We start from the raw sequence: 19130 nt of genomic DNA, 5'->3' as shown, positions 1-19130 counted from the left end.
TTCAGCTCAGGTCATGCTCTCACAGTTTGTGAGTTTGAGCCCCAAGTTGGGCTCTGTGCTGACAGCGTGGAACCTGCTTGGGATTCTCTTTCTCTCTCTTTCTCCCCCTCTCTCCCCCTCTCCCCCTCTCTCCCCCTCTCTCCCCCTCTCTCCCCCTCTCTCCCCCTCTCTCCCCCTCTCTCCCCCCTCTCCTTCTCCCCCCTCCTTCTCCCCCCCTCTCCTTCTCCCCCTCTCTCCCTCTCTCCCTCTCTCTCTCTCCCTGCTCCTCCCCTGAGCGTGCTCGCTCTCTCAAAATACATAAACTTGAAAAAAAAAAAAAAAAAAAACGAATGAAATCGTTAAAAAAAAAAAAAGGAAAAGAGGTGTAAATTCTTAGACCCCAGCTTAGATCTGCTGAATTAGAATCTCAGGGGTGAACCCAGGGAATTAACAACCTATCCAGTGATTCTCATGCACACTAGAGTTTGGGAGGCACCGCACCATTCTGTTTTAGACCAGAGCGGCTGGAGAAGTGCTATTTGTACCCAAAATCAAAGCAAGGCTTTTTGCATCCTAGAGTTTCTGGCACTTCATTGCTATATTGATAGGCCAGAAATATCTGTATAGTTTTAAAGTATTTTGATAAGTGTATGTCTGTACTGTGTTACTAAAGAGAAGTTCACATTGTTTGGCATATCATATTTCATATGATTGAAGATGCTGTCTATTAGAAAGCTGTTTTTTTTAATATACCACTAAGAAAAACATTGCCAACTAAACCATGCTTTTCTTCACCTAGAATTTCTACTTTATGCCTGTGGAAGAACTCTGACTGACTTAGATTGTTATTTTTATTATGTATCACTATTATGCCTAATAAAAAGGAAAATATAAATAAAATAGACTGGTTAAAATATTTCTTTTTTTAATAGATTTTTAAAAATATTTTATTTATTTTTGAGAGAGTGCAAGCAGGGGAGGGGCAGAGAGAGGGGGACAGAGGCTCAGATGCAGGTTCCTCACTGACCGGCTGGCAACAGTGAGCATGAACCTCGAGATATGACCTGAGCCAAAGTCAGATGCTCAACTGACCTAGCCATCCAGGGGCCCCCTGGTTAAGATGTTTCTAAAACTATTTTAACATTTCTGCCTCAGATGTAACACTTTTTGGCTGGATATCTTCAACCTCTGTGTTTGTCCCCACAATATCATCTTCTGTGCCATGAAGACTGCTGGGGATGAAGTATTTCTTAAAAGAATCAATTAAAAACAGTAACACTTAAAAGCTGGGGCACATGACTGGCTCAGTTGGAAGAGCATGCAACTCTTTTTTTTTCCCCCCCTTAAGATTTTATTTTTAAGTCATCTCTATACCCAGCATGGGACTGGAACTCATAACACTGAGTTGCATGCTCCACCAACTGAGCCAGCCAGGTGCCCCAAGAGAGTATGACTCTTGATCTTGTGGTTGTGAGTTCAAGACCCACATTGGGAGTAGAGATTACTTAAATAAGTAAAACTTTTAAAAAACCCACAACAGCTAAAAGCTTTAATATTGGCCTCTTAAGTTAGCTTTGCACTTACATGGAACTGATCTTTTTGTTTTTTTGTCTCCAGTTGTGGAAAAGTGCCTAGTACATCTGAGTTACCACCTTTCTTATCCCATCTCCTTAACCAGTTGATTCCCAGGGGATTAAAGAGTGTACTGCCATTGGCAGCAGCTTTTCTTCCTACTACTAATACCCATTCTACAAGTTTTGATGAAAACTTTTAATGTTTTCACATAGGGAATCAATGACAACTGTGTCATGACTGTCTGGCTGACAGCAATTATAACATGTCATCAGTTATAAAAATCTCAATTTCAGGGGCGCCTGGGTGGCTCAGTCGGTTAAGCGTCCGACTTCGGCTCAGGTCATGATCTAGCGGTCCATGGGTTCGAGCCCCGCATCGGGCTCTGTGCTGACAGCTCAGGGCCTGGAACCTGTTTCAGATTCTGTGTCTCCCTCTGTCTCTGACCCTCCCCTGTTCATGCTCTCTCTCTGTCTCAAAAATAAATAAATGTTAAAAAATTTTTTTTAAAAATCTCAATTTCAGAGATGTTAAAATCTCAAAAAAGGAGTGCCTTAGAATCAGTGAAATATGGTTATGAGGATTCTCAAAGATGAGGATCTTTGAGGAATATGTCATGCAAGGCAGCTGCAAATGGATAGAGAAGGATCCCATGGTCAGAAAAGAATTGTTTTGGTCACATAAGCAATTTTTTAAAAAGTTTGTTTATTTAGAGAGAGAGAAAGAGCAAGTGGGGAAGGGGCAGAAAGAGAGGGAGAGAGAAAATACCAAGCAGGCTCCGCATCACCAGTGCAGAGCCCAACATGGGGCTTGAACTCACGAACCATGAGATCATGACCTGAGCCGAAGTCAGACACTTAACCAACTGAGCCACTCAGGTGACCCTTACATAAGCAATTTTTAATGTCATTACTCTTAACTATGTGAATTCATTCTGATATCAAAAGATTCGTTTACACAGTTGCTAGGAAAAATGTCAAATCTGGCTCTCACCTTAATTTTATCTGACTTGTATATATTCCAAAGTTAAGTATCTTTTAAATCAGTCTTCCCAAATTTGATATTAGTACAGTTGTGTACATAGATGATGAAATGCTCAATGATAAATGGTATTCTCAGTGTCCTACCAGGTACATTCTCCTGTGAGTGGAAAAGAGCACTCTGAATGGGGGAGGCAGAAGAAGGAGAGGACGTTGTGGAAGAAAAGTATATGCCTAAGAGAGATTGTTCATTCATGTTTAGGTGCTTAGAATTTTATGTTTTTGTTGACACTGTAGTAAAGCAAATTAGTGGCTAGGACAGAGATGATGGGTAGAGGTGAGAGACTTGAGGTGGGTGGGCGTGTTTTATTTGGTAAGAGTGCTAGATTTCTTTTGATTTTTGTTCTGTTTTGACTGGGTGCTACCTCCATTTGGTAAAACCTTCAAAGAATATACAAAGTTATATAGTGAAAAGTAAGCCTCTGATGTCATTTGTTCAAGAGGCAGCCACTTTTCTGTATCCTTCAGAGGCCGTCTGAATATATGAATATGCCTTTTTCTAGTGGGAAATCTAGATTTTTAACCTTAGGTAAAGGACAACTAGAGGAGTTTGAAGATGAAGGCATGATTTTAGCTTACTTGGAGGATAAAGAAAGGGTCAGGTAACTGGATGATTTTGGAGTGGGTAGAGAATATAGGGTGAGCAGTACTTTTTGTGCTATGCTCAGCATGTTGGTATTCTGTAAACTAATCAACTTACTAGTTGATTAGTTGCTGCAGTGGATTATAATTGTATAATCAAGAGGAATTGATTGGGGAGCTGGGATAAATATGAGAGTCAAGGCAGGAAATACTTACCGTTTCTGCTCCCTCTTTTTTTTTTTTTTTTAAGTTTATTTATTTTGAGAGAGAGAGAGCACAAGCACAGGAGGAGCAGAGAGAGAGGGAGACAGAGAATCCTAAGCAGACTCCATGCTGTCAGCACAGAGCCTGATGTGAGGCTTGAACTCATGAACTGTGGGATCAGGACCTGAACTAAAAACAAGAGTCAGACGTTTAATCGACTGAGTCACCCAGGTGCCCCAACTCCTTTTTTTGTTCCTGGCTCTGCATCCCTTTGGTTCTTGAATACTGGCTTCATTCTCTTATTTTTTTCTTTCTCCTTCATCTCCCTGGGTCAATTCTTCTTTCTATCTCATTTGTTTTTCTTTCATTATTACCTTACTCCTGTGTGTACCTGAAGTAATATGGACATGTAGATAAGAATATTCATTATATTATCTAAAAAAGTTACTCATTTCTTTTTATATTTAAAAGAGGTAAGTTGAAGGTATGATATTTCTCTTAATCTCTCTAAATTTATCTATAAATCATAGAGGGTAATTTCTTTTTCTTTATGGTCAGTGGCCAGGTATTGAAAAGCTTTCTCCTATAGAAGTAGTCAGATGGGTAGTCATTGTGTGCATAAGGCCTTTCATATATTTTATGTACGGTCACACTGCTTTGGTCCTACCATTTCCCTACGTATTTCTCCACAGAAGAAAAGTATTTAATTTCCCATTTAATTAGTGCTAGATTATGCAGTGCTTAATTATCTAATGTATATTACCTAAGGTCACCTTCTTTCCTTTGCTGTCCTTGGAACACTTCCTTAATGGTGTGTTTTTACCAGCAGATCCCATGACATTTCTGCTTTGATCATAGGTCCCATATCTTGGTCTTCAATTTTTTTAACATCAGATCTTTTCAATTAAATATTAGGTAAAAGATAATCAATTAAGTTTTTAAAAATAATTTTAGTTTATTTATTTATTTAAATTTTTCTTAATGTTTATTCATTTTTGAGAGAGACAGAATGCGAGTGGGTTAGGGGCAGAGAGAGAGGGAGACACAGAATCCGAAGCAGGCTCCAGGCTCCAAGCTGTCAGCACAGAACCCGACGCGGGGCTCGAACTCAGGAGTTTTGACATCATGACCTGAGCTGAAGTCAGACGCTCAACCGACTGAGCCACCCAGGTGCACCCCAGTTTTAGTTTATTTTTAAATGTCTGTTTATTTATTTTAAGAGAGAGACAGAGAGTGTGAGTGGGAGAGGGGCAGGGAGAGAGAATCCCAAGCAGGTTCCACACTCAGGGCAGAGCCCAACTATGGGGCTCAGTGCCACAAACCATGAAATGATGAGCTGAAATCAAGAGTGGGACACTCAACTGACTGAGCCACCTAGAGCACCCGTAAAATAATTTTAGATTTATAGAATCCATGCAAAGATGTACAAAGAGTTCCTATATACCCTCCACCCAGTTTTCTTTAATGTTCTACGTAATGTACTCTTTTGCTCTAGGATTTAAGACACCACATTACTAAACTAAGTTGTCATGTTTCCTTTGTCTCCTGTGACCTGTGATAGTTTCTCATTCTTTCTTTGTCTTTCATGACATTGGCACTTTTAAAGAGTATTAGGTATTTTGTAGAATGTCTTTCAGTTTGGATTTATTTGATGTTTTTTCATGATTAGATTGGCTTATAGATTTTTAGGAGGAAAACAACAGAAGCAAAGAGCCCTTCCAATGCATTATGTCAGGGTGTACATGGTATCAACATGATTTATCACTAGTGATAGTAAGCTTGATCACTTGATTAAAGGTAGTGCCTGTCAGATTTCTCCACTGTAAAGTTACAATAAGTAACTTTCCATACGCTATTCATTAAAAATCATCACTAAGTTTGGTCCACATTCAAAAGAAAAGAAATTAAGCTTCACCTCCTAGAGGGAGGAGTGTCAAAGAATTTGTGGAAGTTATTAAAACCACCATAGTAACTAATAAATACTTGAGAGACGCTTTGATATATCTTGTTTGTTTTTAAAGTTTCACGCATTAATTTATTTTTTAAAAAGTTTTTTTAACATTTATTTTTGAGAGAGAGACGTGGGGCCCGAACTCACGAACTTTGAGATATGACCTGAGCCAAAGTCAGATGCTTAATCAAATGAACTTTATTTATTTATTTTGAGAGAGAGCGAGCGCACAGTGGGAGAAGAGCAGAGAGAGAAAGGGAGAGAGAGAATCCCACACAGGCCTGCGATGTCAGCTCGGAGCCTGATGTGGGACTTGAACTCAGGAACTATGAGAACGTGACCTGAGCCAAAGTCAGATGCTTAACCAACTGAGCCACCCAGGCACCCCTGATGGGGATTTTCTATTTCCCTCATCCTTTCCACACTTTAATAGCATTCTTCTGTAAGGAAAATAACCTGCATCTTACAAACAAGTTCCCATTCGTTCATTCATTATTTATATAAGTATTGACTCATGGAAATTTATTTTTGGTTTATAATCCAATATTATAATTTATTTTGTTACTTGTTTTTCTGGCTTTGGCCATTGGGAACTCTTTCAGATTGACTCCAATGTCCTTTGGGCTTGCCCAATCTTAATTAAATAATTAGTTTTAGTACTTCCTTACTTTTTAGCACCATAAGATGAGCCAGGCTCATCTTGTATTTCCCCTGACCAGCCATTTCCTGAGGAAGTTCTGGTTCTTTTTGTTAGACAATTGTATTTAGAAACCAAGATCTCGGTGCTAATGTACTGGTTGCTACTGTAGTGTCATAGTTTCTAAACCCTCTCAGGGGACAGTGCTAGGAAATATATGTATATACACTAACCCACATATATACATAGATCTGTTTACTTCTGTATCCATTTATCTGCATATAAACTCAAACGTGAGTTACTGATATCTTTGGTTCTAATCCTGTACCACAGCATAATTTCTTTGCTAGTGAGAAACCTGCCACTCACTATCTACAGTATATTTACTTATTTATTGAACTTCGGTGTAAATATAGTTTGGGTGTGATTAAATCAAGTTTTGTATTTCTTATGAAAGGAAGGCTAGCTTTGCCTGAAGTAGCATATTTTGATGCTCCTGGGGTTTTTTTGAAGGGCACTCGCCTGTGTTACCTAAGAAACATTTTCCTTTGATTTAAAAATTCCGTAAAAGCAGATCCACAACTAGGGACAGAGTTTACCTGTGATGTCCATTGGTAATTTTGGGTATTGCAGTGGTAGTTACTTTGCTTTTTGTTTCTTGTAGATAAAGCTGAAGCTAAAAATGTAGAGTTAAAGCAGCAGAATGAGGGAGCTATGTAGGCAGTTCTCTAACACATGGTAAATATGAGAGGTGGGAATATTGTTAAAAGATCGTACAGAATAATTTTTGTTTCATTCTCAATTCATTCTGTACTGTTTCTATTCGTGTTTCTGAATTTTATTATGGCTATATTGACTGGAACTGCGGTTGGGTCTAATATATTGTTTCCAGGCTTTTTAACCTCTAGAAAAAAACACTAGAAATAGAGAAATTTATTGGCAGGACATATGGTTGTCACCCTTTTACTTTCCTAAATAAATACATTAAAAAAATCTATTACCATGATTTCATTAAAAATTTTAATACTTCAGAGCTCAGGTAGAATATAATAATAAACTATATTCCTTTATTTTATTTTATTTTATTTTATTTTATTTTATTTTATTTTTTTAAGATTTTATTTATTTTTTTTTTAATTTTTTTTTTAATTTTTTTTTTTATTTTTTTTTTTTAAATTTTTTTTTTTCAACGTTTATTTATTTTTGGGACAGAGAGAGACAGAGCATGAACGGGGGAGGGGCAGAGAGAGAGGGAGACACAGAATCGGAAACAGGCTCCAGGCTCTGAGCCATCAGCCCAGAGCCTGACGCGGGGCTCGAACTCACGGACCGCGAGATCGTGACCTGGCTGAAGTCGGACGCTTAACCGACTGCGCCACCCAGGCGCCCCTAATTTTTTTTTTTTAACATTTATTTATTTTTGAGACACAGAGAGACAGAGCATGAACGGGGGAGGGGCAGAGAGAGGGAGACACAGAATCCGAAACAGGCTCCAGGCTCTGAGCTGTCAGCACAGAGCCCGACGCGGGGCTCGAACCCACGGACCGTGAGATCATGACCTGAGCCGAAGTCGGCCACTTAACCGACTGAGCCACCCAGGCGCCCCAAGATTTTATTTTTAAATAATTTCTTACACCCAACATGGGGCTCAAACTCACAACCCCAAGATCAAGAGTCACATGCTCCAATGACTGGGCCAGCCAAGTGCCACTAAACTATATTCCTTTAAAGTGAATACATGTAATTTTATTACTCACTATGTTAAAATTCCGACTTTTCTCATTTTTCCATGACTCAATGGAAACATCATTATAGATCAGTATTTGAGAACTACTGTTGGTCTATTGTCTCTTATAAATAGTGGCTTTGTATTTGTTCATTGTGTTCTTTTCTTCCACAGGTTGAAAGCAACTGTTATAGCCTTTCTTCTTTGTAATATAGAATAAGCCTTTGTGTGTTTGAGACATTGAATAGGTTCATGACCTATTGAATTAAATTCTCAGTTTTTGGGTTCATCATAGTGACTGACCATGAACTGCGCTGCGATGTTAAGGTTGATGTGATTCATAGCATTGAAATTATATCTCGAACCCGGGAGCTCTATGTAGATGATTCACCGCTGGAACTGATGGTGAGGGCATTGGATGAGGAAGGTAAAGGACTTCAGAGGAGTCAAGAAAATTACCTAAAATAATGTAATACTTCCTCGTGTTTGGCACTTGGAAAAAAGCAACTTGAGACATAAAAGGAGATTAGAAATCATATTTATTTTTTATATGAAGCTCATGCACGTGAGTGTGGTTCAATGTATTTGCTACATACTTTCATAAAATGTTTCTGCTTATTTAATTATTGGTTATCTCAGAAGTTTTTTTAAAAGTCCAGATTCTGCCACTGAGCTTCTGCTAGTGGTGCCTAGATCAGCCATTAAGAATATATAATTTTTCTTTTTTTTTTTTGGAATTTATTACTAGCTCTGTTTTGATTAGTCTACTTTCTATAGGCTACGGGAATTATGTGTAAACCTATGAAAAAGTCTTATAATTTTATCTTTCTTGAAACTGATTTTATATTGCTTTTAGTATACTATATTAATGTATAATATGGTATTTAAAACATTTGAATTTATTGCCACACTTTTTAAAAAATTAATTTATTCATTTTGAGACAGAGAGAGAGCATGAATGGGGTGGGGCAGAAAGAGAAGGAGAGAAAGAATTCCAAGAAGGTTCTGGGCTCTCAGCACAGAGCCCGACACAGGGCTTGATCCCAGGACTCTGAGATCATCATCTGAGCCGAAATCAAGGGTCAGACACTTAACCAACTGAGCCACCCCGGTGCCCCTATTGCCATGCATTTTTGTAAGAGTAATTTTTTAAATCTGAAAAATGAATGTATTATAAATATTTTGGAATCTAGTTTTTATAAAATGTTGGAGGGACTGGGGGTTGGGGATGCCTGTCAACCCTGACGTAGACCTTAAGGTGGCCTTTATGTAGAAAGGAACAGAAAAAGTGGCATAACTTTTGTCAGCCAGAAGTTGATCAGCTTGAGTCCTTTCTACATTCAGAAAATTTGTGTAGCAACAGCACTTTTGTTCATGTAGGGATCTTCCTGGTATATGTGTTTTAATTCATTATTGATAGTGCTTCTGTTTGTTAATGGACGAGGCCTAAAAATAATTTTAAAGTTAGATTTCTCTTTCTTGTTAAAGATACCTGAATATTTTTGAATATGTGATTCTGTCTTGTCTGCTTTTGGCTTGCTCTACAGGAAATACTTTTAGTAGTTTGGCAGGGATGATGTTTGAGTGGAGCGTTGCCCAGGATAAAGAATCAGCAAGAGAAGAATTGTCTAGCAAAATTAGGTAACATTGAAACCAAACATAAGCCATCTGACTTTGAAGGAGGCATTTGCCTTTGGGTGGCACAGTGAGCAGCAGCCACTTGTACGGACTTTGATAATCCTGCCATCTGGGCTTTTTTGGAACAGATAAATTTGCCAGGGGGAAATGTCTTTGATACAATGACATATGGTGTGGGCATAGGTACTTTATGATCATTTAATTTGAACCACTGCAGAGGAACTCGTGAGCTTAGGACTATATAATTGTTTGAACCAGGTGTATCTTCTGGCGGTTTTGTTGAGCATGCTGTCTGCACATGCTGAAATACAGTGAGCGAATGGATGATAGTATGAAATTTTGTCTTTAGTGCTAAGAAATTGCTCTCAGACAGTCCCAAGTGTTAGTCCCACAACAGTGTTCGCCACAGGCAAATTAAATACTTTTGTTCTATCTAATCCTATGGAAAACACAATTTAAAAACTTTTTTACACTGTATAGACTTTGAAGAGACTGTTTAAAGTCTCTTAGGGGCTTTCGGAAGATGACTCCTTATTTGATTACACTAGAAACAAACTTTGTCTTATCTCTTAAGGATTCTGAAATACTCTGAAGCAGAATACTCTCCCCCAGTGTATATAGCTGAGATGGAAAAAGAAGAGAAACAAGGAGATATGATTTTGGTGTCTGGGATCAGAACTGGTGCTGCTGTTGTAAAAGTTCGAATTTATGAACCATTCTACAAGGTAAAAAGTTTGTGCCATAAACTTAGATTAAAGAACCTTGCCCGTGGAATATAATTTTTTTTTAACGTTTATTTTTGAGAGAGAGAGCATAAGCTGGAGAGGGGTGTATATAGAGAGAATCCCAAACTGTCTCCACACTGTCAGTGAAGAGCCCAATCCCACGAACCCGTGAGATCATGACCGGAGCTGAAATCAAGAGTAGGACACTTAACTGATTGAGCCACCCAAGCACCCCGAAAGCAATTGTTTCTTATATTTATCTATAGTGGAAGCCCTCTAATCTGATATGATTTGGGTCAGTAATTGGTCATTTAATTGAAAAGTCATTTGAGGGGTGCCTGGGTTGCTCAGTCATTTGGGTGTCTCTTTTTCTTAATTTTTTTTTTTAAGTTTATTTATTCTGAGAAGTGTGTGAGTGGGGTAGGGACAGAGAGAGAGAGAGGGAGACAGAGAATCCCAAGCAGGTTCCGCGCTGTCATTGTAGAGCCCAGTGTGGGGCTTGAACTCAAAAACCGTGAGATCATGACCTGAGCCAAAATCAAGAGTCAGGCACTTAACCAACTGAGCCACCCAGGCACCCCAGGAAAGAATTTTTAAATATCTGTAAGATATTTTATTATTTTTAAAGTGTTTGTTTATTTTAGAGAGAGAGAGATGGAACACAAGCAGGGGAGGGGCAGAGAGAGAGGGAGACACCAATCTGAAGCAAATGCCAGGCTCTGAGCTGTCAGCACAGAGCCCAGTGCAGGGCTCAAACCCATGGACTGTGAGATCATGACCTGAGCCAAAGTCCGATGCTCAAGCAGCTGAGCCACCTGGCGCCCCTCTATAAGATATTTTAAAAGAAACTTGTAAGAAGTAAATTTTTATTTATTTTTTTATTTTTTTATTTTTTTTATTATTTTTTTTTTTTATAAATTTTTTTTTTCAACGTTTATTTATTTTTGGGACAGAGAGAGACAGAGCATGAATGGGGAAGGGGCAGAGAGAGAGGGAGACACAGAATCGGAAACAGGCTCCAGGCTCTGAGCCATCAGCCCAGAGCCCGACGCGGGGCTCGAACTCCCGGACCGCGAGATCGTGACCTGGCTGAAGTCGGACGCTTAACCGACTGCGCCACCCAGGCGCCCCAAGAAGTAAATTTTTTTTTTTTTAATTTTTTTTTTCAACGTTTATTTATTTTTGGGACAGAGAGAGACAGAGCATGAACGGGGGAGGGGCAGAGAGAGAGGGAGACACAGAATCGGAAACAGGCTCCAGGCTCCGAGCCATCAGCCCAGAGCCTGACGCGGGGCTCGAACTCACGGACCGCGAGATCGTGACCTGGCTGAAGTCGGACGCTTAACCGACTGCGCCACCCAGGCGCCCCAAGAAGTAAATTTTTAACAAGCAAGATGACCTTCAGGATTTTGCCTATGGAACCTGTTTTTTTCCTTCCTCTTTTAGAACGTGGCAGCAGCATTGATACGTCTGCTGGTTTTGGAGAATATATTTCTTATACCATCCCATGATATTTATCTCTTAGTAGGAGCATATATTAAATACCGAGTTGCAAAAATGGTGCAGGGAAGAATGACAGGTAAGGTGATTTATCTTTTCCTAAGACTTAACATTTCCCAAATCCTTCCTGCTGACAGTAAGAGAAGCAGCTCCACCTTATGTATACACATACTTTGTGTTTTTAGATTTTGTGATAAAGTATTCCTAAAGTGCTATACCTGAGATAATATTGGATAGAGATGGTCCCCATATCTTGAACAGGCTAATGCTTAGCATCAGTGCCTATGGGCTTCTGAATTCTGGTACTAGTTTGGTTTTTTTTTTTAAGTTTATTTCTTTTTTTTTTTTTTGAGAATGAGAGCACAAGCAGGGTAGGGCAGAGAGAGAGAGAGAGAGAATCCCAAGCAGGCTCCACAATGTCAGCAGAGAGCCTGACATGGGGCTCAAACTCACAAACCGTGAGATCATGACCTGAGCGAAGTCAGATGCTTAACCAACTGAGCCACCCAGGCGCCCCTGTTACTAGTTTTAATAGGGCAAGTGAGGAAACTTTACCAGAGGGACTTGAATTATTTTTGCAAAAGTTTTTTTTTTAATTAAAAAAAATGTTTATTTATTTTTGAGAGGGAGAGAGACAGAGTGCCAATGGGGGAGGAGCAGAGAGAGAGGAAGACACAGAATCTGAAGCAGGTTCCAGGCTCTGAGCTGTCAGCACAGAGCCTGATGTAGGGCTCGAACTCACAGACCGTGAGATCCTGACTTGAGCCAAAGTCAGACACTTAACTGACTGAGCCATCCAGGCACCCCATGAAAGTTGTTTCTTGGGAAGCTCAGTTCATTAACTGAAAACTCAACACTCTAATGATCCCAGAAGTCCCATTCAGTTTATAAAGTGTGCATTGGATCCATTAGCATTAGTCCTTTCCTTACTTAGTGGGGATCCTCCCTGCTACTTTCAGTTCACTGGTTTTTAAGAATGCAAGCAAGGTCAACAGTTAACTCATGTAGTATTCTCCCCCAAAATGGCTAAATGTTGAAATTCATCATAGTGGGAAGGAAATTAGAAGTAGATCATACTCTTATTTAGGCCTGCTTCCTGATTTTCCTCTTCTAATCCAACAATATGCTGTTGTATGTATTTTTCATGTCTTACAGAGGTGGAGTTCCCCTTAGAACACTACACACTGGAAATGCAAGACCACAGAATTGCATTTAACGGGTCTCTTTCCGGGAAGGTGGCATTACTGGATGAGAAGACAGCCACAGTGACTGCTGTCCAACTGGGCCAAACTAACCTTGTCTTTGTCCATAAAAGTATCCTTTTCAAGCTTTAGCTGCTGATCTATGTTTCCCTGAGCATACTAGACATGTTCCTTGATAAAGTAATTTGGTAAAATTATCCTTATTTTGTATAGTTTTATTTTTAACAAAGAACTATAAATTATTATCATCATAATTTCTAACAAAGGGTAGGTAGAGAAAAGAATAGTTGGAGCTTGGGATCTGTTGATTTCAGTACTTATTTGCAACCTCAGTTAAATTATAATTAGGAGATGGGAGGAAGACAGCTTGAAGAAACTTGTGTGAATTTTACTTAATTTGTTCTTTCCTATATCCACATGAATAATTGAGAAAAGATGGTATGGTATTTTCTGCAGTAGATGCTTAATTAATATTTGTTAAACTGAGTTGAGAGTAATTCATTTTTAATTTTTTAAATATTTATTTTGAGAGGGAGAGAGCAAGCACGAGTGGGGGAGGGGCAGAGAGGGGGAGAGAGAGAGAGAGAGAGAGAGAGAGAGAGAATCCCAAGCAGGCTCTGTGCTGTCAGCACAGAGCCCAAAGTGGGGCTTAAATCCACAACAGGAGATCATGACCTGAGCTGAAATCAATAGTCAGATGCTCAACCAGCTGAGCCACCCAGGCGCCCTGGCAGCTAAATGAATATTAAAAGCATGGACCATGATCTTTTTTCTATCATTCCATTTTCTTTAAATTTGAAATTCAAGAATACTTGATTCCTGTGATGACTGCGTCCCTCAGACTTTTCTCAGAAGTGTACACATTTAAGTTTCTGCTTTCCAAAAGATAATAAAAGATAGGATTTTTGTTTGTTTCTGTTTGTACATTTATTTTTTTCTTTGGTAGTTCACATCTGTCTTTTTACCCAACTCTGGTTCATATGATTTTCTTAAGAAGAAATTAAGATGTCCATATGAGATCCGTGTCTGGACTCCCAAATTGCACCATATATGTTGTAGAGCCTGGATTTTTAGGTATTTTTAGATAATAATTTTAAGGAAAATGAATAGCTTAAACTATTTCACTAGAAAGAGTGCATTAGAAAGTAGAGTGCTTTTATTATTATTATTTTTATTTGAGAGAGAGAGAGAGCATGTGCATGCGTGGGAGGAGCAGAGGGGGAAAGAGAGAATCTCAAGCAGGTTCCACACTCAGCACGGAGCTCTATGCAGGGCTCAGTCCCATAACCCTGGGATCATGACGTGAGCCAAAATCAAGAGTCGGATGCTCAACCAACTGAGCCACCCAGGCACCCTTAGAGTACCTCTTTAACCTTCGAATTTAAACTTCTTTTGACATGTTTTCTCACACTGTTATGATGGTTACATGCTGTCTGCAAGAGTGAAGCATCTTGAAACAGATGGTGAAAAAATAGAAAGATCCATGTGATACAATATTGGGTTAGGAAAAGAGACTTTATACAAAGAAAGAAGAATACTAAAGTCCTTAGGTCATATGAATCTAATATTACGTAAAGAAGTTGAAATCTTCATTTTGAAAAAGAAGCCTGACACATTAGGAATGAGCAAAATTGTGGTTTGTTTGGTATGCAGATATAAGTGAGAGTGTTTGTTTATACCTGAGTTGAACTAAGTGAAGCCAGTTAGAACTCCAAATTATTATACAACTTGATGGAGGGAACCAAAAGGTCAACCTTGGAAACCATGTCCATCTGTTAGCAAATTTTGGACATTGAATCATTTTTATAAGTTTGTATTTTTTAATTCATTGGAGAAAAATGTTGGCCTCTTCTGATACCTTTGTTTCTTGATTTGTGTACAGATTTCACAGTCCAACCTGGAGACCGGTGGAGTCTAGAGGTGGGACAGGTGTATGTCATTACAGTAGAAGTGTTTGATAAAAGCAGCACGAAGGTCTATATTTCAGATGTGAGTGTCTTTTTTGTATTTTTCTAGCCCCTCTTGTGGATGACTTCTTGAGTGGGCCATCTTTCTGGCTAGGAAGGGGTTTTTTTCTTTTGCTTCCAGATTTTACTTTTAAAGTTACTACTTTACGGTTGTCATTAAATAGTTCTGTCCTTGAGAAATCCTAAACCAGAAGTAAAATATATAGTTCAGTGATAATTCTAGAAAAGAGGTGGAGAGGGTCTCATTCACCAACTCCCTTAGAGCTGGTCACCCCCAGTGGCGTGGGGCGAGGATCAGTGGTGCCACAGACAGCAGTGCGGCACTCATGTTTCAGCGCCCTTTTGTTTTCCCTGAAAACTGTCAATGTATGGAAAGGCAAAAATTATACCCAAATTTGCATAAAGTTTGACTCTTTCTATTTCTGATCACTTGCCATTAATGAATCTTTCAAAAATTAGTATCATTTTAAAATTACATCTTTCCGACTTTCTGTGACGAGATACTTTCCATGATCAGAGCAAAGGTATTATTTTTATTTATCCCTAGAATGCATATCCACACCTTTTTTTAATGCTTTGGGGTTAAGATGGAGTTAGTGAAAAAACATCTCCAGTTTTGTATTGCTGTTGGGCTAATTTTCAGAATCTCAGGATTATGTTCCAGTTCCTACAGGAGTACTTTGAAGAGCAGCTCACTACGGTGAATGGATCTTATCATGTGGTAAAAGCCCTGAAAAGTGGTGTCGTGCTGATAAATGCATCCCTGACTTCTATCATTTACCAGGTAGGAATTTATTTTTATTTAATTCAAAATTTTTTTATTAGTTTATTTTTTGAGAGAGAGCGAGAGCAGGGGAGGGACAGAGAGGGAGAGAGAGAATCCTAAGTAGACTTCACACTCTCAGCCTAGAGCTGGACGTGGGGCTCGAACTCGTGAACCGTGAGATCATGAGCTGAGCCAAAATCAAGAGTCAGAGGCTTAACCGACTGAGCCACCCAGCCGCCCCTACCAGGTGGGAATTTAAAGGATAATCTTTAAATCCTGAGAACCCTGATGAGGCTTGGATGACTTGTTGATTTGCAAGCAGATACGTGGCATATTCCACCTGTATCTTTCAATAAAAATGAAAAAGAAGACGATAAACCGTATACTTGGTAGTTTATACCTGTACAGATTTCCTGTTGCAGTTTTTGTTATTGCTCATATTTGCATTTCTGGTCATTGTGTATACATTCACCATTTGAGGTTCCTTTAAAAAATTATTTGGGTGTACCTGAATGGCTCATTCGGTTAAGCATCCAACTCATGATCTCAGCTGGGCTCTGTACTGGGCATGAAGTTTGCTTAAAATAAAATAAAAAATGAAAATAAAATAAAATACATATTCATGTGCACATTTCTTTGTGTTGTCAGATCCACATAGAGTACTTTCTATTCCGAAAATCCAAAGGATTAATACGTCAGTGTATTTGGCCATGCCACCAACCTTAAACTTTTTGCATTGTTCCCATTTCTTATTCTTATAAATGCCATAACTGAATTTCTTTGTACATTTTTTTCTTTTGGTTAATTTTTATATGACATAATGCCAGATTTCTGATTTTTAAGTTTCTGATTTTTAACAGCCTGCCAAATTTATCTCCATCTCCCAAACCTATTTGTTCTTCACAGATCCTTTCATCTGGTTATTTAAGACAGATCCCGAGTGGCCCTTGACTCTTCCTTCCCCCTCACCTGCTACATCCAGTACACTGTTGAATGCCATGTCAATTCTTGTGAATGTCTCCCAACCCATTTTTTACTATTCCCATGGTGATTTTCACCTAGACCTTCATAGCAATTTTCTTCCTTCCTTCTTTCCTTCTTTCTTCCTTCCTTTTGCAATCTCTAGGGCTTGAAATCATGACCCCAAGATCAAGAGTTGAATGCTCTACCAACTGAGCCAGCCAGGAGTCCCTCACGTTTTTTTTTTTTTTTTTTTTTTTTAATGTTTATTTATTTTTGAGAAAGAGACAGAGTGTGAGCCAGGGAAGATCAGAGAGAGAGGGAGACACAGAATCGGAAGCAGGCTCCAGACTCTGAGCTGTCAGCACAGAGCCCGAAGCAGGGCTCGAACTCACAAACTGTGAGATCATGACCTGAGCCACAGTGGGACTTGTAACTGATTGAGCCACCCAGGCGTCCCTAATTTTTATTTTTTTAAATGTTTTATTATTTTTGAGAGAGAGAATACGAGCAGGGGAGAGGCAGAGAGAGAGGGAGACAGAGAATCCGAAGCAGGCTCCAGGCTCTGAGCTCAACCCACTGGGCCACCCAAGTACTCCAGTTTCTTTTTTCTTTCTTAACATTTTATTTATTTTTTTAACAATTTTTTTTAACGTTTATTTATTTTTGAGACAGAGAGAGACAGAGCATGAATGGGGGAGGGTCAGAAAGAGGGATACACAGAATCTGAAACAGGCTCCAGGCTCTGAGCTGTCAGCACAGAGCCCGATGCGGGGCTCGAACTCATGGACCGCGAGATCATGACCTGGGCTGAAGTCGGACACTCAACCAACTGAGCCACCCAGGCACCCCTTTTCTTAACTTTTTAAAAAATGTTTATTTTTGAGAGCATGCTTGAGCACGTGTGCAAATGGAGGAGGGGCAGAGAGAGGAGGGGTAAGAGGACCTAAAGTGGGCTCTTTGCTGACAGCAGAGAGCCTGATGTGCGGCTTGAACTCACAAGCCATGAGATCATGAGCTGAGCCAAAGTCGGATGCTTAACCCACTGAGCCACCCAGGCACCCCTGTATAGCAGTTTTTTAATGGGTATTCCTACCTCTGATATCACCCCTAGCTGGAACCATATTCTAAAAGCTACAGAAATTGTGTGTTTACTGTTTAAATTCCTTTGGTGGCATCCCATTGGTTTTAAGGTAAAGTTAAAACTCCTTAATATGGTTTTAATAGGGCCCTCCATGACAGAGATCACAAAGGGGGTGATCTCTAGCCTATATCTTGGTTTGTGGTCTTTTTATTTTGGCGTGCAAACTTTCTATTTATTTATTTTTTTGACCTTTTATTTACCTACTTATTTTAGAGAGCGAGAGAGCATGAATGGGAGGGGGGGAAGAGGGAGAGAGAGAGAGAATCTTAAGCAGGCTCCAGGCTTAGCACAGAGCAGATGTGGGGCTGAATCCCATGACCCTGGGATCATGACCTGAGCATCAGTTGCTCAACTGAATGAGGTGCCCCAAAAACTTCTTTTTAATTGAGCAATTTTATTTATTTTTTACTTAACAGTTTCTTTTTTTTTTATTTTAATTTTTTAAATGTTTATTTTTGAAAGAGAGACAGAGTGTGAGCCGGGGAGGGACAGAGAGGGAGACACAGAATCTGAGGCAGTCTCCAGGCTCTGAGCTGTCAGCACAGACCCCGACCATGGGGCTTGAACTCATGGACCAGGAGATCATGATCTGAGCCTGAGATGGATGCTTAACCGACTGAGGCACCCAGGTGCCCCTCTTTTGTTTTCAATATTAAAAAAAATTTTTTTAAGTAATCTCTACACCCAACATAGGGCTTGAATTCATGACCCTGAGATATCAAGAGTGACATACCCTGGGGCACCTGGGTGGCTCAGTCAGTTAAGTGCCTGACTTCGTTCAGGTCATGATTTCACAGTTCGTGGGTGCTGACAGCACCTGGAGCCTGCTTCAGATTCTGTGTCTCCCTCTCTCTTTGCCCCTCACCTGCTCATGCTCTCTCTCTCTCTCAAAAATAAATAAACATTAAAAAAAATTTTTAATAAAAAAAATGTGACATACTGTACCAACTGAGCCAACCAGGCACCCCCTCAGTTTTTTCAATAATATTTAATACACAGTGGTTTTTTTTGTACACTGTATGACATTTCTGGCAATTTGACACTATTCTAGAATCATTCTTCAATCCCAAAGATCCTGCTTTTTAAAAAATAATATGTTTTTTGGGGCGCCTGGGTGGCGCAGTCGGTTAAGCGTCCGACTTCAGCCAGGTCACGATCTCGCGCTCCGTGAGTTCGAGCCCCGCGTCGGGCTCTGGGCTGATGGCTCAGAGCCTGGAGCCTGTTTCCGATTCTGTGTCTCCCTCTGTCTCTGGCCCTCCCCCGTTCATGCTCTGTCTCTCTCTGTCCCAAAAATAAATAAACGTTGAAAAAAAAATTTAAAAAAAAAAAAAAAAATAATATGTTTTAAAATGAGCTCTCACCATCACCTCTTTATTTTTATTTATTTATTTTTTTTAATGTTTATTTTTGAGAGAGAGAGAGAGAGAGAGCAAGAGAGGCAGAGTACAAGTAGGGGAGGGGTAGAGAGAGGGAGACACAGAATCTGAAGTAGGCTCCAGGCTCTGAGCTGTCAGCACAGAGCCCGACGCGGGCTCAA

At 39.6% G+C, this 19130-nt stretch overlaps 1 protein-coding gene across 13 annotated transcripts in view; it reads left to right on the top strand.

Annotated features, from left to right (window-relative positions):
* NUP210L (nucleoporin 210 like) overlaps nucleotides 1–19130 on the top strand; it is an 84132-nt gene that overhangs the window by 2547 nt on the left and 62455 nt on the right. For 6 of the 13 annotated variants that reach the window (XM_086693192.1, XM_086693195.1, XM_086693194.1 and 3 more), the window contains exons 3-10: nucleotides 7969–8118; nucleotides 9239–9332; nucleotides 9904–10054; nucleotides 11501–11633; nucleotides 12710–12868; nucleotides 13762–13830; nucleotides 14639–14745; nucleotides 15367–15507. In XM_086693192.1, coding sequence (XP_086549318.1) covers nucleotides 7969–8118; nucleotides 9239–9332; nucleotides 9904–10054; nucleotides 11501–11633; nucleotides 12710–12868; nucleotides 13762–13830; nucleotides 14639–14745; nucleotides 15367–15507 — 1004 coding nt within the window. The remainder of the gene's footprint in view (nucleotides 1–7968; nucleotides 8119–9238; nucleotides 9333–9903; nucleotides 10055–11500; nucleotides 11634–12709; nucleotides 12869–13761; nucleotides 13831–14638; nucleotides 14746–15366; nucleotides 15508–19130) is intronic. The other 7 variants (XM_086693191.1, XM_086693187.1, XM_086693198.1 and 4 more) reach the window with 3 other exon arrangements.

Source organism: Puma concolor, chromosome E4 (assembly GCF_028749965.1).
Source record: "Puma concolor isolate L17-30 chromosome E4, mPumCon1.1.hap2, whole genome shotgun sequence".
NCBI classification, from domain to species: Eukaryota; Metazoa; Chordata; class Mammalia; order Carnivora; family Felidae; genus Puma; species Puma concolor.
The sequence above is the reverse complement of the archived record's forward strand: the minus strand, read 5'-3'. Positions and strand labels throughout refer to the sequence as shown.